Source organism: Lepidochelys kempii, chromosome 8 (assembly GCF_965140265.1).
Source record: "Lepidochelys kempii isolate rLepKem1 chromosome 8, rLepKem1.hap2, whole genome shotgun sequence".
NCBI classification, from domain to species: domain Eukaryota; kingdom Metazoa; phylum Chordata; order Testudines; family Cheloniidae; genus Lepidochelys; species Lepidochelys kempii.
In genome coordinates, this window is record NC_133263.1 from 66,794,917 (window position 1) to 66,818,536 (window position 23,620).

The following is a 23,620-nucleotide window of genomic DNA, read 5'->3' on the forward strand; positions in this document are numbered from 1 at the left end:
GTGTACCGCCCCACAGGGCCCGAGCCTACATTCCTGGTGCTGCCCCCCCTCAGCCAAGGCTGAGGGAAGAAGGCTGCTGGGTCCCTGCTGTCCACTGCTGCTCAATGTGCAGGCTTGTAGAAGTTACAGGAAAGTGGGTACATCAGCCCAACCTGATCATAACGAGCTCCCCGCTCTGAAACGGGGCTGCAGGCGCGTTTGTCCTTTTGCCTGGCAGGGGCTTCTAGCTGCAGGAGAAGGCCCTGCCTAGGAAGGCGAGGCCCCGGGGCCACCAGCCCTGCAGGCAGCGCCACAGCACCGGCCCCTCCGCAGAGCGTGCACCACCGGCCCAGGGACAATGCGCGCGCACCTGTCCCGAGCCCATCCTCTCGTCTGCGCAGAGGGGGAGGGGGAAGCTCGCACGCAGCCTCTCCAGCCGCCGCCGCCCGGCCGCTGCTGCCGCTCGCGCTCTGCAAAGGGCCGGGGCGCTCGGAAGAGCCGGAGCGGAGCACTGCGGCGGCGCGGAGCCCCGAGGGCTTCCCTGCCTCTCTGGGTTTGGGGACCGGGCGCTTGCAGCCCGCAGCATCCTCCCCGCCTGGTGCCCGGCATGGAGCCCTGGAAGCAGTGCGCCCAGTGGCTGATCCACTGCAAGGTGCTGCCGCACAACCACCGAGTGACCTGGCCCACGGCTCAGGTGTTCGACCTGGCGCAGACCCTCCGCGATGGGGTCCTGCTCTGCCAGCTGCTCAACAACCTGCGCAGCCACTCCATCAACCTGAAGGAAATCAACCTCAGGCCCCAGATGTCCCAGGTAAGGGCCCCGCTCCGCAAGGGCTGCTGCTGCCGCCCTCGCCTCGCATCCCCCATTAATCAGCTGCTTAATTTCTTTGTGCAAATGCGGAGATGCGCTAAGTATCCTGCTCGTGTTTTGCTTTCACTTGCGCGGTAGCATTTAACTCTGCAAAGTATTGGAGGGGAGGATGCACGCGAGGTGAAAGATGCTATAGGGAGTTAAACCCTATTGTATGGGGGGGCACGTGTCCACCCTCCGTGTCCCCTACCGTAGTCACTGCACGCTTTATGAGAAGTACTCAAGCTACTCTGTGTTTACAGTCGTTATTGTGAAGTAAGGAGGTATTGAAATGCCTCTTTTTTAAAAAAAAGCAAAAAGTAACCCTCTTAAAACCATACAAGATACAACCCCTCCCCAACATATTTCGGTTTTGTTTTGTTGTCAAATTCTGTCCCGATGAATAGGTCAGTAATTTTAAAAAGAACGGTGTCATGTAGAATGAGGAATCTAGGAAGCTGAATTACCATTGTCTATAATTACAATAGCTAGGGGGAAAAAGATCCCAAGAAGACTAACTTGACATAAATCTTGCTTCAGCCCTCTGAAGGTTTCTGGGCATGTGGTCTAATCACATGCTGGTGTTGTTTGTGTTTCCCCAACCATTCCTCAAAAGACAGGCAAAAAATATAACAAAAACCGTGTGTGAGATTTTTAGGTGTGTGATCTTCATGGAGATCAAAGCTAAAGCTCAGGGTCCCTCTCAGTCAATCCTGTGTGCTTAGGTCTTGGATTACATATTTATTGGGGATCTCAGAACAGAGGGGCTCCTTCTGGACCTCAGAAGCTGTGATACCCATGCACAAAGTTGTGATACCCTAAGCACATGATTTCAGTTTCGACTGTAAATTTCATGCTTTTTGTCAGATAAAATTGTACCTAATGTTACTTCTTTTCACCCCCCTGCCCAGTGGTGTTTGTGAATTTTCTTTTCGTTTATTTTTGAGAGGCCCCCAGCCTATATGGCACATGATGCAGATGGGGAGCTCCTTTGAAGTCACTGGGGTTTTGCAAAGGTGTCTTTTCTCATGGAATAATTTACAAAGATCAGGGGTCCAGTCACTGATCCTGCAAAAAAGCACGTGCTTAAATTTAATCATGTGAGTCGTCACATTGAGTTAAATATGCAGAAGGTTAAATAGGTGGATAAGTTTTTGCAGGATCAAGGCCTTGTTTTGTATACCTTTTTGAGTTGTATAAATTATAGTGTTAATCCTTATTTATGGAGCGGTAATAACCATAGTTAAGCTACCTTCCCAATATAAGCCTGTTTTTTAGTACACTTTGCTTTTCCCTCTAATCTTCCTGAATCTTTACATCCTGCACATCAACTCTGGTAGATTTTATCTGAGAAATTGTTTTTTTAATTTTAAAAAAATTAAAAACTGAGCAGTTATAAAGTTATGGTGTTCTGAACTGCAAACACCTGTCCGTCAGATTTGAAAAGTTTCCTAATGATTTTTTGTGTCTTGTCTCAAAAGAACTTAGAATCTCTGAAATTGGGCCTGAACCTGCAAATGAATCTGCTTGGGTGGACTCTGTGCTCCTGTGGAGACTCATGCAGAACTGGGGTTGCATTTTATTGGCTTTGCTGAAGACAAGTTCCTCTTAGTCTTATAGGGGGCGATAAAGAGCACTGTTAAAACTAATAATATGAAAAATGTATTTACTATAAACAATTCATAATTAACTGACTTTTTGTTTCTGGTTTTGCTGGATTGACCTGGACAAACGGGTACATGGGGGGCATGGATTGGAAGTGGGAGCATGGTGTGGGGGGGGGGAATTGTGGTGAGTTAGAAGTTTGGGAAGAGATATAGAGAGCATGAAGAGTAGACAGACGATGATAGTAGGTCTGAGGACTGAGAGGTACCTGGTGAGGTAGCAAGTTGCCATGCTTCCTGTTTTTTGAATGGAAGGGGTAGGGGTGAGAATGCAAGTGCATGGAGTGGTACGCAGGAGAGAGTAGGGCTCCTCAAGGGCATGGAAGTTGCAAAGGACAGGGGAAGCACAGTGGGATGTGTGCAGGGGACTGGAGGAGGCATGAGAGGGTTAAAGGGACGGGGAGGGTGGGTGGGTGTAATTGTAACTTGTTGTTTTGGCCGTTACATATATTTTTGAAAATTTTAAGGTGGCAAGTTAAGGTTGGTTGATAAAGAGTGATGAAGGATTATATGTCTGTGGCGAATTGGTTGGGTCTCTTCACTGTTCATTTCCAGACATTCTTGTGTTTTTGTTTTTTTTAAAGAGAGGTCAATTTTTTTGTATGAATATATATGTTAGGCCATACTTGAATCACGAGATGATTGTCAAATAATTGCAGCTGAGTTGCGGACAAGACATGGAAAATTGTGGAAAAGTAATAATGGACCTTTATTAATTGTGTTAATTTGGAAAAGCCAGAGAAGACCTATTTGTTTAAGAAAAATTTGCTGGAACAATATAAACACTCAAGTATTATATTATGCCTGCTAATTTTTTTTGATAACCAGACATTTTGCTGCAACTATATTACAGTCAGTAATGTCCAGGACTCTGGCTGTCAGCTGCCTGGGCTGACAGCGGGAGCCCCGCCATGTGTGGGGCTGACAGCAGGACCCTGGGCTCCCACTATCAGCCCCAGAAGGCTGATGGCCAGGACTCCCGTTGTCAGCCCCACGCTCTCAGCACCACCTGGCTGACAAAATTGCTGTGGAAGCTTAATATTGCGGGATCCGCAATTGCTGCAGTATTGTGAATTAATTAGGGACTTATATACATAATATATACACAAACAGACACTAGGAGTTAATTGGACTCCAGTGAAACATGGTTTCAATTTTTCACTCTTTTTAAACAAAGATTTTGTTGAGGATTATATGTAAATGGATATATCTTCATTGCCCCAGAATGCCAGTCTTTAATATGGTGATGTAAAATGTTAACATTATATTAAAATATTATGAGAAGAGATTCTGAGTACAAGTGGTCTGCTTCTAATCCCACTTGATATGCACCAGTAACTTCACTGACGTATACGGAAGTTAAGTAGATGTCTGCTGAAGCAAGAATAGACTTTAACATTTGCTAACATTTTGCAACACTTTCAGAATACCAGGACCTAATAATTTGTAACATTTTACTTTTTTCATTGAAGCTATTTTAGACTAATAGGAAGGCAATATTAGTACCCAGGCTTAGGAACCTCCTCTTATTTCATGTGTTTTTAAAAATAGATGCTTGTACAATTAATGTAAATTGGACTATGTTTGCTTGACATATTTAGTCCACAATCACTGATTGGTGTCAGTTATATTCTTTCTTTTTATGACACCATTCTCATCTTGGCAAATGCATTTACTGCAAAATATTCTGTAAAAGCCAATAATGCATTATAAAAAAAACATATCAAGAATAAATTGCAACCAGTCAAAATAAAAACTACACCAGCAGCATACTAGATGCAAATGTTATGACAGACATTCTAAAATACTTAATTCTTCAAAATTTGAGTAGTATACATGACACTGTATAGAAGAGGTGGTATTCTGTAACTTTTGTTAAATGACGTAGAGATTGTAGAGGACATGAATTTTAACTGGAGCAAATTCAGATGAAATTCAGATGAAATTATAGCACATATTTAGTAACTGCATGAGCTAAGTAGGCCTTGCTAGATTGGAACAGAGCACTAGTTCATCTACTCTGGCATTCAGCTTCTGGCAGTGACCGTCTTGGAGGGAAGAATTCTTCTTCCTCCAAATCCCGGTTCTCCAACTCATATATTTAGCCATTTATGCATCCCTGTATGTGGAATGAGTGTGGATGATTCCTTGCTGATCCTTGTAGGCAATCTGTTTTGTGTTCTAATGCATACGGTCTGTTGCTATTATTTCCACAGCTTGCAAAACTATAAATACTTTCAAGATCAACTGTTGGATATAGCTTCATATAATACTCACATTTCATTATGAATAAAATATGTAAATATATTCTACTGGGTTAATGAACTAGAAAGGTTTCTTCATAATAACACAATATTTTCTTTCAGAGTGGTAGCCGTGTTAGTCTGAATCAGCAAAAAGAATGAGGAGTACTTGTGGCACCTTAGAGACTAACAAATTTATTTGGGCATAAGCTTTCGTGGGCTAAAACCCACTTCATCGGATGCATGCAGTGAAAAATACAGTAGGAAGATAGATATACACAGAGAACATGAAAAAATGACTGTCTGGTTTGGCCAATGTACATGGCAGAGGGGCATTGCTGGCACATGATGGCACATATCACATTGGTAGATGTGCAGGTGAATGAGCCTCTGATGGTGTGGCTGATGTGATTAGGTCCTATGATGGTGTCCCTTGAATAGATATGTGGACAGAGTTGGCAATGGGCTTTGTTGCAAGGATAGGTTCCTGGGTTGGTGTTTTTGTGGTGTGATGTGTGGTTAAGAACATAAAGAACATAAGAATGGCCATACTGGGTCAACCCAAAGGTCAGTCCAGCCCAATATCCTGTCTACCGACAGTGGCCAATGCCAGGTGCCCCAGAGGGAGTGAACTGAACAAGTAATGATCCAGTGATCTCTCTCCTGCCATCCATCTCCACCCTCTGAGAAACAGAGGCTAGGGACACCATTCCTTACCCATCCTGTCTAATAGCCATTAATGGACTTAACCTCCATGAATTTATCCAGTTCTCTTTTAAACCCTGTTATATTCCTAGCCTTCACAACCTCCTCAGGCAAGGAGTTCCACAGGTTGACTGTGCGCTGGGTGAAGAAGAACTTCCTTTTATTTGTTTTAAACCTCCTACCATTGCTGGTGAGTATTTGCTTCAGGTTGGGGGGCTGTCTATAAGCGAGGATTGGCCTGTCTCCCAAGATCTGTGAGACTGAGGGATCGTCCTTCAGGATAGGTTTCAGAGTAACAGCCGTGTTAATCTGTATTCGCAAAAAGAAAAGGAGTACTTGTGGCACCTTAGAGACTAACCAATTTATTTGAGCATAAGCTTTCGTGAGCTACAGCTCACTTCATCGGATCCGATGAAGTGAGCTGTAGCTCACGAAAGCTTATGCTCAAATAAATTGGTTAGTCTCTAAGGTGCCACAAATACTCCTTCAGGATAGGTTGTAGATTCTTGATGATGTGCGGTCTGGCAAGCTGCTTTGTGCAGATGGACACTTGCAACTGCTTCAAACTTCACTGACTTGAACTTGACTCTTTCAGGTACAGGGGTTTGTTTATGTGGATCAAAACCTATAAGGGCCAAATTGTGATCTCAGTAAAGATCTTGCTAATTTATGCTAGGTGCTAAGTGCCTTTGCAAAGTGAAGAGAATCCTCTTCTCCCATTGATTTCCATGAGAGCAGTCACTTAGACCTTTGCAGGAGGCACTCTTCACATTAGAGAATCATCCCCAGAAAATTTCAGAAATTATTATAACCTTGGATACATTTAAAAATGTATTTAGGTCGGCAGTGCATAAATAGAAAATTAAGGGCTTAATCCTGTGAGTTGCTGAGCATTCTAAAAAGGTACTGAGCATCAACTTCCATTGTAGCTTAAGAGAACTGAAGGTGCTTGGGGAGATACTGAAAATCTTTCATGATTGGGCTGTACATTTGCAATGTTTTCAGAAATAGTTACACTTGTCAGTAGTCTAATAAATTCTCTGCATTATGTTATATCTGCATCGTAGGATCTCACAGTGCTTTGTAAACACTAGTTTATTCTCCTATTCCTGTGATGTAGCAAGTAGTATGTTATCCCCACAGGCACAGAGAAGGAAAGTGCCAATGGTAGACTTGGAATTAGAATTTGGGAGGTCCTGGCTCCCAGATGCATTCACAGTCCACTAGTGCTTTATTGCTTTGTAAGCCAAGATGCCTGTGGTAATATTTTGCCTGTATTGTTTGACCCTCATGTGGCTCTTTATGGTTATGCATATGTCTTTTGTAGAGTCAAACTGGTATTTTCCTGTTCAGTTTTGTCAACTCTCGTGGATTTGGTCCCTGCTACAAGCAGAGTTGTGATGACATGAAGAATTCTGGTTGTCACACAATTTTTGGGAAACGAAAGACAGAGCAAGACACTGGCCACCCCGCACTGTTCCTCAGACGTTCTTGTCAACTGCTGGAAATGGTCCACCTTGATTATCACTACAAAAGGTCCCCCCCCACCCCCCTGCTCTCCTGCTGGTAATAGCTCACCTTAAGTGATCACTCTCGTTACAGTGTGTATGGTAACACCCATTGTTTCATGTTCTCTGTGTATATAAATCTCCCCACTGTATTTTCCACTGAATGCATCCGATGAAGTGAGCTGTAGCTCACGAAAGCTTATGCTCAAATAAATTTGTTAGTCTCTCAGGTGCCACAAGTCCTCCTTTTGTTTTTGCGAATACAGACTAACACGGCTGCTACTCTGAAACCTGTCATAAAATGTCCTGTAGTCTAGTGAAAGGTGCATTAAACTGCATGCCCAGACAGCACGAGTTCTACTCCCAGCTTTTCCTCTGACTGCTGTTGACATTTCTGTGTCCTTCACATCACTTGTTGTGAACCAAAGTTTCATGCCTTGTGGAGTAGCTATCATTAACCAGTTTCAGAGAGCAGATAAGTGATAGCTTGCATTGCAGGTAGAGCTGGGAATAGACCTCAGGCCTCTAATGTTACAGAGTCCAAGTCCCCCACTTTGTCACATAATGCTTTCAGAAGGAGCACAGCAAATTAGATCTTTCTGTATCCCACATTAATACAGTGTGGCTCTATGCCACCTTTTAGCCGCTAGACCACATAGAGATTTATGACTCTGTTCCCATGGTAAGAGAACTAGTTCTTTAGATAAAATGGTAGAGACTCTGGTTTTTACATCCAGAGCTCTTGGGTTCAGTCCCCACACATGACTCAAGTAGGAGTGTTGTTACATTTGGCTATGATGTCTGTAACCACTAGACCATAATCCGCTGTCAGTGCTAGGAATAGGAACCAAGCATCCTGCTGCCCAAGCATTCCACTGTTGAGTCACAAACACATGTGTGACCCGCTGGCAAGATGTGTGTGGTCTCTCCCTGTATGGGCTGGGCTACATAGAAGATAACAGCATGTTGTTCTCTCCCACCCACCCCCTTACTCAAGTTACTCCTATAACTAAAGTGGAAGTGGTTTGTGCTGTGGATCTGAAGGTTATGGATTCAAACCCTGCTGATGACATATGTGGAGGTAAAAAACCCACACACATGTGTACAAGTCAGTGTAAGGACCCTGCAAAGCATTGTATTTAGAAGCAAATTTGGTTATTGTGCAAATGTTTGTTTTAGTGTTGCATTTTTATTATTTGTATTTGGTTACAGGCAGTTGTCCCTTTTAAGAATAGTGTTTGGCTGACTGACAGCAATGTGCGGGAGATTTTGTGTGTGTCATGAGAGTGGAAGACCCAGTGTGTTCAAGCTCTAAGAAGGCCAGAACTTGATTTCGTAGACTTACTTTTCCAGAAAGTCAGCCTCATTTCTGAAGGACTAACGTTAGTGCTTATGAGGGACTGCTAATGAGCTATACAGCCTTTTGCCTGTAGGTCACCAGTGTGAATTGTGCCCAGCTCAGCAGGGATTAAAAGTTGTTCCCATCAATGGATATTTAATAGCTCACGTGAGAGGAGTCTGACAGGTCCCCGTTCCAGTTCCCATGTCACAAATTCACTACTATGCTTTGCACTAGAGTAGAACCTCTTTGGGGCAGGGACTGTCCCTGCTATGTGTTTGCACAAAGATTGACAATGGGACCTCTGTGTCCGGTGAGGATCCTGTAGCACGGGCCAAAATCACATCACTTTGTAAGTTTGCAAGAACTGGCAACATCAGTGTCATGCGTGTACTGGGAGAGGGAGTTCAGAAGACGACAAAAAACACGTTTAATCTTTAAAAAGACTCCTTTTTTTTTTGCCCTTATGTGTTTTTGGATTTGACTCATGCATTTTGAACTTTGATATTGGTAATAGTGCATACTTTGTCTGGTGTTGCACAGAACAAACAAAGCTGCCCCGTTACAAGCGTGGTCCTCACTGTAAAGCAGTGTTGAGCCTTCCTAGCAGCCAGAAAGGGGGATAGGAGAGGACTGTGTTAGTTTAATTACAGAGACCATTGTATGGTGCCTTAACATTTTGTTGGAAAAGTTTTCGTGAGATGTCGCATCAATACACGATGACCTTGAGTCATGAGGATTGCACAACACAAGGTAATGTTGGAGTGTTGCATTGTAACTGTGGTAATTCCATTTCATGACAAACTGCTTCCCCAGGGCTGGATTACACTGGTGTAAATAATAAAAATAGAAATGACCCATAACTGAAAGTTCTAATCATAATGTTTAATCTTAATTGTAACAGATACTGGTTAAATTGTCATTAGAAACAAATTAGCTGGGCTGACCTGCATTACACTGTCTTTTTTCAACTTCTATATCTGTGGCACTTCGTAAATTTCATTTTGAAATAGTTTTTGCAATGAGTTCTGTTAACTTGTGAGAAATTGCTAAACAGGAAAGCAGGAAGTGATGTGCTGCCAGCATTGGAGATCACTAAAGGGTATATTTATATAAATTATTTATTTAAAATAACCGTTTCCTGAAATCGTTCTTAAAATAATAAAATAAATCACGGTTTACTTTGTCTAAATTTTTACCCCTTATTTTGAAGGGAGTTTGTTTTTTTCAAATGATCACCTAAAAATATGGAAGTACGTTATTGCCATTCTGGCTCTGAGTTATCTTTAGGTATAGAAATTAAGATTTAATGAGAAACTACTTCATGCTTGGGTGGCAATATATCTGCCAAACTCCCTGTGCAAAGAGATGTGACTACATCCCTTAAATCTTAGGAGGGGACCAAAGGATCTGAATTTTGAAAAAATATAAAATAATTTATAGTAGTCCTTGGTAATGTCCCCAGGAGCCATGATTGTCTCATCATTTTTATTATAATCTCTTTTAAAATTTGATTTCTCAAGGATTTTGAGCTGTGACAGAGAGTCTTACAAGATTGGAACATGGCATACTAGTTATCAGCTCAGGAAAACTATATATTTTTTTTAACAGGAGAAATCCTATTTGATGAACTAATTGGGGATTTAGGAATTTATAAAATCAAAAAGTTCATAAAATTTAACATATCAGAATTACAATATTTATAGTGCATAAAATAATTTATTAATCATCCAGTGACAATGCACATAAGTAACGGTAACTAATGTATACAGTGATGTTTCTTTGTTTGATAGAATTGCTTCTCTTCCCTGCTGCCAAATGGATCAGTCTTTTCAAACCTTAACAGCTACTTGAATATTGGCTGAAGGATTGAAGTCACATTCAGTGGCAGAAAGATGACTTTGGCAGCAGAAAAATGATTTAGATAACTGGCTGTTCATAAGATTGGTGCTCATAAAATCGGGGTTCTATTGCTTTTTGCACTTGGTTTATTGAGTTATGAGAATGCTAAAAGGGTTATTTTTAGGTGTTAAAGATGCTTTTTCTGTAACTATAAAAACATTTGGTTTAGCTAAAGTTGGGAAATGATTTAATCTTTGGTATGGGATGGGGGGAATAACATGAGGGAGAAACAACAACATGAATTAATTAATTAGTAATGTCTGTTGTTGAGCATAAGCAACAATATTTGAGAGATAAAGTGTTTGTAATTCAAATAGCAGGCAGTCTCATCAAACATGCCCAATTAAACAAGTGAATATTTTGATTTGTTTTAGCCCCTGATCCTGCAAATATTTATGCACTTGTTTAACTTTATTTACATGCTTAGTCTCATGAGGCCAAGTAAAGTATATGCATAAGTATTTGCAGAATTGGGGCCTTCATGAAATAAATAATGTAGATTAAAAAAAGAAAGAGATTTCCTTGTAAAGAAAATGTAGCTGTAACCTGATCAATTTTGCTCAAAAAAAAAAAATATTACACAGGAAGAGTAATAACTTGGCTCTTGGTATGAAACTTTTTGACAAAGTTACCAACTGCACTTATTCTAAGAAAGGGAAGGAAATAAAAATGGTCATCAGATCAGTTTCCAAATATTCTTTACTTGATTCCCTTGGAGAGAAAAAGGAACATGCACTCGTAATATTTTTTAGGATTATATTTACATGTTAACCACTTAATTAGTACTTAATGTAGCAGTGGCATGTTGCAAAGCTCATCTCAGGTACTGCCCCATGCACCATATTTAAAATGCTGCATGTTCTATGGCCTATTAGCAGTAAATATGCTGCCACTGGTCTCTCACAGAAGCTATAGTGCGTATCAACGGCAAAGAGTTAAATTAAACATCCAGATAGGCTTGAGGAAACATTCAGCTGGGGTAGCCTATGATGTTTTCTGCTAGGTATGCAGGAGAAACTGAGTTATCCCCTATTCTTGAGCTGACGGGGTGGGAGTGCTCTGGTGGCAGCAGGCTGAGCAAATCCTTGTGAAAGGGAATGAGTGAAAAAAGATGGTGGACGACAGAGAAGAGAGGTAGCAAAAGTGGGAGGCAAGCAATCAGAAGAGAAGAATGTGAACTAGAGAGAGAATAGGCAGGAAAAGAAGGAAGACAGATTAGAAGGGGCATCAGAGAACAAGTGAGAGATTGGAAAGAAAAAAGGAAAATCATTTAAGATTCATGCTAAGAAAAGTCCACAGAGCCAGGTCTTGGATGTCCTGTGTTACTCTTAATGCAGTAATGGTGGCATGCCACTGAATGCCGATTATAACCTGCTGACTGTATTCTAGGAGGTTAATTACCAGGCAGTAGTATTTGACAATCTACAGCTATATTGTCTGTGGATTTAAACATCAGGAGGATAAAGGATCTCGGTTTTCTGGCTCCAACCTTTTCCTTTGCCCGTTTTTTAATTTGACCTTTAGTAAAAGAGGAAATTATGGGAGTAAAGAAGCAAATGGGAAGGTAAAGACAGTAAGGTGACTGGTAGATGAGAAGGAAATATGTGGGTATTGGAAGGGGAAAGAAGGAGAAAAAGAGGGCCGTTTATGGAATATGGAACATTGTCAGGTGATGTCAGCACCAGGTTGACGGTAGGGTGAGAGTGAGTGGTAATGTTGGGAGATGATTAGGGGACCTGGTAATTATAAGTTAAATTCCTGGCAACCGACAGAGCTTCATAGCTGAGAGTAGGCTTGACTGGCAAGGGAATGAGGAGGGGAGGAATTAGCTAGGGAGTGACAGATTTTGTGTGTGTGTGAGAGAGAAAGATAATGATGTTATCTGCCAGTATCATTTTTATGTTGAAGTTTTTGTGGACCACCAAGGAATTCAGGGCAGCCAGGTATCTTATACTGTGGAAAAGGCCACCTAGAACACTTTCTGATCTGTTCTGCTGTGATGTGCCAGGAAATGGGGAGGCAGCTTGAGATTGGGGTGGGGGTGGGGGTCGTGGTGCGCTGCCGCCCTTTGAAAGAGCAGAGAAGTTTTTCTTTTGTTCTATGTTGTTTAGATGACTCTGAATACTGAGATAGTTATTTTATTGGACCACTAGCACTTGTCTCTTATTAAGATCTTTGGTTCACTGTGAGGATAAAAAATAGCAACCGGTCAATTCACTTTGAAGTCCTACCTTTATTTCCAGTGTTAAAATTGCATTACAGATTCTGTAAGGAATTACCTTAAACGTACACAACTTACTTGTGTCTGTTCTATGGAACCTAATTACAGTGCTTGTTTCTGTAGCACTCCTATTCACATTCATTTCAATTCATTACCAGACTTGGTGACCTAAAGAAAACATGACTGTATATCTGCATACTTTGGTTTTTCTTTTGGTGGCAAATTGGCTCTATTTTCTACACATCCTGGTTGTGTTAGGTATCATCTGCAGTTGACTGTTTTGCCCATTTTTTGCTTCAGTTTGATAGGACAAGTGCCAAAACTTAGAGTTGTGAAATACTATTTTGTTTACCTCCTGTGATTTCTTAGAAATATGTATAATAGTTTCTAAACTGTTAACTTAATAGCACGGATATGTCTTTTTATTTTAAGGAAAAAGATATTCTCTCCTATGTAACTGAACACTGTTGAGCCTGACTCAACTTGTAGTTTGGTGGGAATAATATTTTAGAAAAGCATTCAGTCAAAAACCACATTAATTAAGAACAATAATAACAATCTTGGTAACCTTGCATAGTCAAAAGAATAGTCACAGAATAATTGATTGTTTGTTTGCATATTCAAAAGTTGGAGTCTTAGACCCTGATCCTGCAAAGTGGTCCATCTATGAGGAGTCCTACTGAAATACCCTGTGTGAGCATACAATTTGAAACAATACACAGGATATTAATACAAAGATTTTAAATTCTTAAGCCATAGATTTTTTTGCACCTGTGAATTTCAATTGTTCTGCATTATGACTTAAACTTGGTTTCTTCCTCTTGTGATTTTATCTGCAAACATTACTTTTATTTGATCATAGCTTTTCTATTTCTCTCTGTAGCTAAATACTAATCTTGATTTCACATCTGGATATTTCAGTGCCTGTGTTCTTGTCATCAGATTGGTGTTTTTGCTATTACAGTTTATTAATGACAATGGAATTCTCTGATGATCCTTATTTAAATATAGCATGCTGCTACCTATTGCTCCACATTAGCACCACTGAGAATAACATTCCAGTATTATCTTACTCTTATTATAATGTCCTAATGACAGCTTCCTCACACCCGGTGCTGTAGGAGAAAAAACTTGCATCCCTTTCTGATTCCTTGCCTTCTCTCCCATGATAATGATCATGATTTTTATTTATAAAATATATCCTAATACTTTAAGTAGTATTCGGGGCCAGATTATTAGCTGATGTAAATTTGGGTTGCTCTGTTGAAGTTAGAGGAACCATAATGATTTACATAAACTGAAGTTCTGGACTAGCCTTTCTCTGAATTTCTTTTAAGTATGTGGTATATTTCTGTAGAGTTTTTGAAAGTGGCAGACTGATCAAATTGTCTAGACTGCTTAGGCAGATGTTTTGAAAGCTGCTTCATGCTACTCTCTGACATACCGTAGCTCTGACTTGTGATAACCATGCTTTGCAAGTCTTGAGTTGCTGAGCAGCAGCAGTTTTGCTAAATCATGCCAAATTATGTTAGGGTTTAGAGAATAAATTTTCACTTGATACTTGAAACAGGTTTGAACTTTGGTCTTCAAAGATGTGAAGTTAATGCAGTAACCTACACTTCAATCCTATATCCTGTCTGATTCAGTAATGACACATCTTTAAGTAAAAAGCTAAAATTCTTACCGAGCTTCCCTCTCTTAATAGTTAAAATGTTAACACTCTTTTGGACTACAACTTGGTTTTGTGGGGTCCTGAGTAAAATAACGGCTGATGAGCTTTGGGCCAGTTCCTATCATCCACAGAGCACATTGGCAACTGGGCTGTGTCAGGTCAAGATTGCATGCCATTAAGAAGATACTAGAGCATTGTAGCAAGTGGGGGAAGCAGGTCAGTGAACATGTCCTTAATCATAGAATCACAGAATATCAGGGTTGGAAGGGACCTCAGGAGGTCATCTAGTCCAACTCCCTGCTCAAAGCAGGACCAGTCCCCAACTAAATCATCCCAGCCAGGGCTTTGTCGAGCCTGACCTTAAAAATATCTGAGGAAGGAGATTCCACCACCTCCCTGGGTAACGCATTCCAGTGTTTCACCACCCTCCTAGTGAAAAAGCTTTTCCTAATATCCAACCTAAACCTCCCCCACTGCAACTTGAGACCATTACTCCTTGTTCTGTCATCAGCTACCACTGAGAACAGTCTAGATCCATCCTCTTTGGAACCCCCTTTCGGGTAGTTGAAAGCAGCTATCAAATCCCCCCTCATTCTTCTCTTCCGCAGACTAAACAATCCCAGTTCCCTCAGCCTCTCCTCATAAGTCATGTGTTCCAGTCCCCTAATCATTTTTGTTGCCCTCCGCTGGACTCTTTCCAATTTTTCCACATCCTTCTTGTAGTGTGGGCCCCAAAACTGGACACGGTACTCCAGATGAGGCCTCACCAATGTCGAATAGAGGGGAACGATCACGTCCCTCGATCTGCTGGCAATGCCCCTACTTATACATCCCAAAATGCTATTGGCCTTCTTGGCAACAAGGGTACACTGTTGACTCATATCCAGCTTCTCGTCCACTGTAACCCCTAGGTCCTTTTCTGCAGAACTGCTGCCGAGCCATTTGGTCCCTAGTCTGTAGCGGTGCATGGGATTCTTCCTTCCTAAGTGCAGGACTCTGCACTTATCCTTGTTGAACCTCATCAGATTTCTTTTGGCCCAATCCTCTAATTTGTCTGGGGCCCTCTGTGTCCTATCCCTTCCCTCCAGCGTATCTATCTCTCCTCCCAATTTAGTGTTGTTTAATGTGGGAGGGGAAAGAGGTAAACAAGGATTTTATCAACTAACAGTGGGTGTTAGGCTTGTTGCAGTTAGGAGGGGTTTGGCCCCCTGAAATTCATTTCTCAGGAAGGTGTTTGTGTATTTAGGTTGTGGGAGGACCATTAGGAAAGAGAAATTCTAACAAGTAGTGAGCCATGCCTAGGGCTTGTCCTCATTGCTGCTTCTAGAGAGCTATTTTTTTTTGGAATTCCTACCACACCCCCTTCAAGTTCCTGTTCCTTTGCAAAAGGTGAAAAATCTTCAGTCCTATCCATAGAACAGTAGTTCATGAGCAGCATGAGTTTATCCACATGCTGTTCCACCAGTGTGCCTCGGCCTGCCCTTGAGGGACTACCTCCAGTAATCATGAGGTAGCTCAGGGTCTGTGTTTGTTCTGTCTTTGAGCTGGCATGGTGGATGCGATAAATCTGGTGGTTTTCTCTGATGTGGGCTCCTGTCCACTAAGAGCTTGCACTGATGCCACTGACGTACTTCACAGAAGACCAAACTGAATAGACGGTGATCTTTGTTAAGAAAGTTGATGTTTTAACCCCTCACTTCTGGCTTGTTCTCAGACAATACATAAAAGCAACGTTGCTGAGGAGACCGTTGGTTGGAGGATTGTGCCTTAGAGAATTTTAGTAACTAATGGTGCTGTGCAGTTACAGGCTCTATGAAGCATTAAGCGGATGAATTCAGTAATCCTGTTGGAGTATCCCTATATTTGAGGCAGGGTCCTACAGCTTTCCCTTTTTACAGAAGACTCTGGAAAATTGATTAGCTGCGATGAAAGCCTTTGCTGCCTGGAACAGTGTGATTTGCATCAAAATGTAGTCTTGGTGACGAGAGAGGATCACATATGTAAGGACAGATGAGTGGTGTTGGGAACAGAATGCCTGCTGTTAATACTATGTGTGCAGCTCTTAAGGAGCAAACTGGAACATAATTCAAGTTTGTTGTCTGTTCTAAGCCAAAATGGTCCGGATTCATGGTTCCCTTCGGAGTCTACTTCATTTATGTGATACACATCCTGTGCTCTAAGACTTTAAATGGTCTGTTGTCTTTGGGGGGGTTCTCGGTTGCAATAATCAAATGTTGTTTTATAGTTTTTATAGGAATTTTAGGTATATATATCATTTGCCCAGCTAACACAAGAAGAGTAGGAAAGTGTCTGTGAAATTAAAACACAGTTCCTCATTATTTGGTTATCTCCTGATATAGGCAGGGGTGGTTTTGGCACACATTGCCAAGAATAAGTATAACGGGTGATTCTGCTTCCATCAGTAATACAGTAACAGCTGTGAATGTATGAGGCTCATGATTAACACTGTCGTGCTGTGGGCCAAGTCTGGCCTTATGGCTGAGTTGTGAGTTTTTCACTGATCCTGTGCTCCATGTAATCCTACAAACAATTTAGGGTCAGCATGTAAATTTTTTTTTTTTTTTTAAAAGAGGATGGATCTGTCTTGATCCTAGAATGCTCCACGGGACAGATGGGACTGCAGTTTTGTGGAGTATTTCTCCGAATCTAAAAGGGTATTTTGAAAATGCATTGCACTGTGTAGTGTTCTGCATGTTGGAATATTCTATTTTATGATGTGTGTTTATATTTTAAAACTTCCTTTTATGTTTGGAGATGTGCAATAACCCTGATGGTCACAGCCCCGTTCTGCTCCCTTGAAGAACTGTTATAACATTTAGAGTTGGTTGAAAATTTTTCGATGGAACAGTGTTTGGTTGGAAAATGCTGTTTTGTTGAAATAGAAATGTTTCCTGGGAATTAGAGCTGTCGATTAATCGCAGTTAACTCACGCAATTAACTAAAAAAAATTAATCGTGATTAATCGCTGTTTTAATCACACTGTTAAACAATAGAATACCAATTGAAATTTACAAAATATTTTGAAAGTTTTTCTACATTTTCATATATATTGTATTCTGTGTTGTAATTGAAATTAAACTGTATATTATTTTTTATTACAAATATTTTCACTATAAAAACGAGAATCAAAAGAGTTTTCCAGTTCATCTCATACAAGTACTGTAGTGCAATCTCTTTATCATGAAAGTGCAATTTACAAATGTATATTTTTTTTGTTACATACTGCACTCAAAAACAGGACAATGTAAAACTCCCGAGTCTACAATTCTGCTCAGTGCTACTTCTTGTTCAGCCAATCGCAAAGACAAACAAGTTTGGTTCAATTTCCAGGAGATAATGCTGCCCTCTTCTTATGTTACAATGTTACCAGAAAGTGAGAACAGCTATTTGCACGGCATTTTTGTAGCTGGAATTGCAAGATATTTACATGCCAGATATGCTAAACATTCATATGTTCCTTCATGCTCTGGCCACTGTTCCAGAGGACATGCTTCCATTCTGATGACGCTTGTTAAAAAAATAATGCGTTAATTAAATTTGTGACACAATTCTCCCCCAAGGAGTTCAATGTCCCCTGCTCTGTTTTACATACATTCTGCCATATATTTCATGTTCTAGCAGTTTCAGATGATGACCCAGCATGTTGTTCATTTTAAGAACGCTTTCACTGCAGATTTGACAAAACGCAAAGAAGGTACCAATTTGAGATTTCTAAAGATAGCTTCGGCACTCGACCCAAGGTTTAAGAATCTGAAGTGCCTTCCAAAATCTGAGAGGGATGAGGTGTGGCGCATGTTTTCAGAAGTGTTAAAAGAGCAACATTCCAATGTGGAAACTACAGAATCCGAATCACCAAAAAAGAAAATCAACCTTCTGCTGGTGGCATCTGACTCAGAAAATGAAAATGAACATGCATTGGTCCTCACTGCTTTGGATTGTTATGGAGCAGAACCCATCATCAACATGGACCCATGTGCCCCGGAATGGTGATTGAAGCATGAAGGGACATATGAATCTTTAGTGCATCTGGCACATAAATATCTTGCGACGCTGGCTACAACAGTGGCATGAGAATGCCTGTTCTCACTTTCAGGTGACATTGTGAACAAGAAGCAGGGAGTGGTATCTCCTTTGAATGTAAACAAACTTGTTTGTTTGAGTGACTGGCTGAACAAGAAGTAGGTCTGAGTGGACTTTCAGGCTCTAAAATTTTACATTGTTTTATTTTTGAATGCAGTTTTTTTTGTATATTATTCTATATTTGTAAGTTCAACTTTCATGATAAAGAGACTGCACTACAGTACTTGTATTAAATTAATTGAAAAATACTATTTCTTGTTTTTTTACAGTGCAAATACTTGTAATAAAAATAAATATAAAGTGAGCACTGCACAGTATGTATTCTGTGTTGTAATTGAAATAAATGTAGAAGACATCCCAAAATATTTAAATGAATGGTATTTTATTATTGTTTAACAGTGCGATTAATCACATGAGTAATTGCGATTAATTTTTTTCATCATTTGACAGCCCCTATTGGGACTGCTTCTATTTCAGTGACATCTTTGAGAGAAAATTTTGAATTGATTTGAAACTGAAATACAGGATTTGATTTTGACTTTCATGTTAAATTTTGGCTTCCATTATATTCATGTTTTGCGTTTATCAAAATGCAGAATTTTGATGTTAGCTTTGATGTTTCTGAACTGAAATTGTTTTGAATTTCTGTCATATGCAAAATTTTAAAATTTAGACTTTTTGCCCTAATTCAGGATGAAAACAAATTTCAAAATGTTATTTTCTTGCAGGATGAAATTCCATTTTCTGACCACTATAGTAACATAGAAGCATGGCTGCTTCTTAACCTTTCCTCTTCCTGTTATTTTAAAATAGTTTACATTTTTTTATCTGGATCAGGTTATTTTATCTTATTAGATGTGTCTAGAAGCCCAGATGGGCTTTTCTGATAGTAGCATCTGTGGTCTGTGACTAATTGGAGGTGCTGCTCTGACAAGGTTTGGTTTTTTGGTTGGTGTTTTCTTATCTCTATCTCTCCATTCTTGGTTTTGACTCATCTCTGTGTTAGCTGTATGTCCTGCTATCTGTCTCTTCCTCCTACTTTATTTTTACCGTCTTTAAACCCCTCTCTACCAGGTATTTGCAACCCCCCCCGCTTCAATACACCTATTTCCTCTTTTCTACATTCCCTTTCTTCCCTGATGCTATTCCTTTGTTTTCAGCTATTTTCCCTTCCCTGTTGTCTCCCTCTTTACAGTTCCTGTTGGCCTCAATAGGGAATGTGTCTCTGCAAATCCTCTAAAAGCTGTTTTTCTGTATTGGTGAGAATGTTAGACAGGAAGGACCTACTAGGTGATCTGTATATAGAAACATTGAACAATGAGATTTAAAGGGACAATGCAGAGCGTGAGCAGAACTTGTATGACAGCTTCTCTTCCTTTTTAGTAAGGTTCCTTTACACGCCCCATCAGCCATGAGTGGTGCTTATAGACATGACAGTCCTGCACTCCTGTTGTGGGAGGTGAGATCAGACTTGGTATCTTCCATCAGACTATGGGGTAGAAACTCAGGGTTCCAAGGAATAGCTTGCTTTAGTTGTGTTTAAGGTGCTCTTAAATAGCTATCAGGTCCCCCCCAGAAGTAGCCACATTTCAGTGAATGAAGTGATTCTTGTGTAAATAGTTTTGTGAAGCACTTTGAAATCCTTAAGAATGAAAAGAACTATCTAAATCTATGTTTATTATAATTAGTAGGATATGATGTAGAAGCATCACTGCTATGTGTTTGGCTCCTGTCCTTACAGAGAATGGCTCTAAATAGGAACGTTAAAAAAATCGCACTGTGTCGGGGACCCAAACAATAATGCCACTGGGAAGGGGATGAAAGAGGTAGAGAGAACAGTAAATAATGGAAAGTGCTTAGTTTGTGTGGAATTGTATTTGGTAGTTTCTGCTGGCTGTTGATCCACTTATCTTTCACAGTTTGTTAGACTGGTAGCAGAAAGATACTTAGAAATAAAACTTTGCCCTGAAGTTTGGCTTCTCTCACCCTCATTTGAAAATGTATTTGGGGATAAGGAAAGGAAGAACAGAGTAGAATTTCCCTTCCTTCCCACATCGGAAAATGAAGTTAGCCCTGCCTGTGATAAGATAACACACACAATTTTCAGTCTGGATACAGACTAGAACCACAACAAAATAACTCCAGTGCCAGAAAACTTGGAACTGGCGCAGTGGTAGTATTTTCTAATGACAAATGTAAATCAAAGAGAGGAAAAAATCAGATAGCATTAGGAAAGCTAATAGAAATTCTCCTTTGTTTCAGAATCTTTAGAGACCATTTCTACCACCATTCAAGTAGCTATTGGCTACCTTCTGCCTAAAGGTATCAGCCTCCACGGCAGCAAGATAACAATATGCTGGACTTGAGAAATGAAAAATAAATCCACTGTTGCAATATAAAAAGGAACCTTCCCTGCCTTCTTTCACCCTTAAAAATGTTCTTCTTTTTCATTCTTGCTGGAGCCATAGCTTCCTGTGGCAGTGGAGAGTGGTACTGTGACTGTATGTGGGTGAAGTAGCGTTCCTGGGCCTTCAAAACCACAGTCATAAGAACACATACCATAAAATTCTAAAGTCTCAAAGTGAGAATATTAGGTATAGTGTCTCTAAATTTCTCTAAACTGTTACTGTTGCTAGAGCAGAACCTTGCTAATTCCCACTCAAAACTGGGACAGTGTGCTTTTTTTTTAACCTCCTCAGTCCACATCCATTATCTGGGTCAAAACTCACCCCCTTTCCAGAGTTTTGACTGTTTCAAGCAACAATAGGACAATGTAAAGACCAGTCCAAGTTTTCTCGCAAGGCTTGGCTGCACCTCTGGTTCCTTGTCAGGAGCTGGTCAGCCACCCATTAGTACCATGGAGACAAACTCTCTCAGTTTGCACAGCAGCTCTCTGAAGCCTGTTTCCTCCAGCTGGAGGGCTCTCTCTGTGGGTTTGCTATTGCTGGCAGGTGTTTCAAGGAGGGCTCAGAAGGCAACTTCAGCCCATGTGTTGAGGACAGACCATTTACAACTACTTGGTTTGCAAGTGGTTAAAGTTAAACAACAATTTACAGTGAATCCTGGAAGCTGTCTCCATATGTGGAAATCCCACTGATCAACTCCATTACCTCCTGACCTCAGATATCACTTCTCTTATCCACTCCTTCAATTTCCTCCTTAAACTCTCACTCTGCTTAGGCTTCTTCCTCTCACAGTGCAAAGGTGTTGTGGTCTCTCATCCTTAAAAAGTTCACCCATGTCTCCTTCTACCTTTCTAACTACCACTTTCACCTCTAAACTCATTTAAAAGTATCCTCTACTACTATTGCCTTGAGTTCCAACCCTCCAAATCTATCCTGGATCCCCTCTAATCTGGCCTTCCCTCTTCTCCCCTCCCCTCAAGCTGCTGTCACCAAGATCTCTTCTGACTCCACTGTTTTTAGCCTTTTGGCTGCTGACAAAAATAAGGCTAACACCTCATGATGTGCTAAGACCAGAGTGTGAGGGTTGTCTTTCAGCTTTAATCCTTTAATCCTTACATTAATATTTACAAAAGTTTTAGTCAGATCCTTAATATTAGCTGTTGTCATTTTAAATTAATTTAACGGGTGATGGAATGGATCACTTGTTGATTACCTGTTCTGTTCATTCCCTCTGGGGTACCTGGCATTGGCCACTGTCGGAAGACAGGATACTGGGCTAGATGACCTTTGGTCTGACCCAGTATGGCCGTTCTTATGTAATTATTATTTATATATATTTTTTACCCCTAAGTAAATACAGGTCAAGAATGGCCATGCTATTTTTACTCAGTTTTTATAGATTAATGCTGTGATACATATGCCCTGAGACTGCTGCACTCATTTTCCAACATATCATGTAGCCTTAGGCTAGCTTACTATTGCTTTCCTATTCTGTAGATACTCTATTTACAAATGGGCTAGGTTTTGGATATGCCATTGTGAAAATGTTTTTGCTCACTGAGGTGTGCAATTGCACCTTACTTCACACTTAAAATGTTCTTTGAAAATACTGATTTGAGTGAAAGTCCCTTAATATTACAAGACAAAACAGCCCTGGAAGTGCTGGGGAAGGATTAATACACCTGCAATGGCCAAATACTTGTTTTTCAAACATAAGAAAAAAAATATTTGGTTTATGTCTGACTATATGGTATTAACACTAAGACACCACAGTCTAATGTGCATTAGAATAACTTAAGGCCTTATTTGGAGAGAGGATGAGACCCTTCAAGAATGAAAAGGAGTGGAGAGATTGTGGTTGGTACCTTCACCTTTCTCAGGCTGACTTCAGGAATGGCCATGGCCAATCATCCATCAAACTTCAAGTATTCAAATTATCACTGGTTGATTAAAGGAGGAGACATCTGTTCCTTATGATAGCCAGGAAAGTGCACGTCTTTGCATTAGGAGATCAGTGGACTTCCTATGCAGGGTCAGTAATATTTCCTATCCTCTTCAGGTTGGGCAGAATCTCAGACTCGTTGTTCAGGGATAGAATGAAATATTTATATTAGCGCTGCCTGCACCGCTGTCAAAGAATCAGAAATGTCCTCCAATTACGGGGCTTAATTGTCTTACGCAGAGGGAATTTCTTCTTGAATTGGGTTCTAGAGCTTCATTAGATGCAGAATATCTAGAAGGGACTTTTCTGATGCCAAACCAGGATTCATTACAGTAGCAGAACTACTTGAGATAAAAGTATTAAGTTATTTGACTCATTACACATTAACTCAGTACTAGTGTTGTAAACTCCTCAGGAGTGAGCACATGTTACCGCAGCATAAATATGATTTGATTGTACTCTAGAGAGTTATAAGCTTTACAAATCTGGCAGGAGGTTAAAAATATTTCCAGCTGACCACACTTAGTGACTAATGGAAGGAAGTAAAGTCATCCATCATTACAGATACCATCCAGTGCTTATCCAAGCTGATGTTATCCGATAACATCCAAGTATTGTTTTTCTTAAAGTAAGTTATGTGTGGTTATATTGATGAGCGCTGGTTGCTGCAGTGAGAGGATGGTGGTGGTGGGGAAGCAGTGGGTAGTGATAGGGAGTATAAAAGGTGGAGATTGCCCATTCTGCTGTGCACCCTACTCCCCCGTCCCTGTGGAACTCCTTCCACAGGTACTCTGTAGGGATTGGCTTCTGCAAATCCTGATTTGCATAATTTATTGCTGGCAGTATGAATTTAACATACACAGGTTCCCCCCCACCTGAAGGAGTTGTTTCCTTCTCCAAGGGGAGGTTTGAGGGCACTGACAGGTGGGGAGGCATTGGCAGCATGCATGGCTGCTGGAAGAGCTTGCCAAGGAAACATGTAAAGGTGTGTAGGGGTTCCCATGAAAAGATCAGCATAGATATTGGGCGGTCACATTTACAGGATCCATCAGTTTAGTGTGTTGGGAAAGGATTAATACACCTGCAATG

The 23,620-nt window shown here is 40.7% G+C and overlaps 1 protein-coding gene across 8 annotated transcripts in view; it reads left to right on the forward strand.

The window, feature by feature from the left end:
• The first annotated feature begins 373 nt into the window (after positions 1–373).
• Positions 374–23,620, forward strand: part of VAV3 (vav guanine nucleotide exchange factor 3) — a 248,586-nt gene continuing 225,339 nt past the window's right edge. For 7 of the 8 annotated variants that reach the window (XR_012160359.1, XR_012160360.1, XM_073356849.1 and 4 more), the window contains exon 1: positions 509–790. Coding sequence is in view for 6 of the 8 variants with exons in the window: in XM_073356849.1 (XP_073212950.1) it covers positions 587–790 (204 nt within the window). In the remaining 2 variants the exon portion in view is untranslated. Of the gene's footprint in view, positions 791–23,620 lie in introns of all 8 variants that reach the window. The other variant, XM_073356846.1, reaches the window with a different exon arrangement.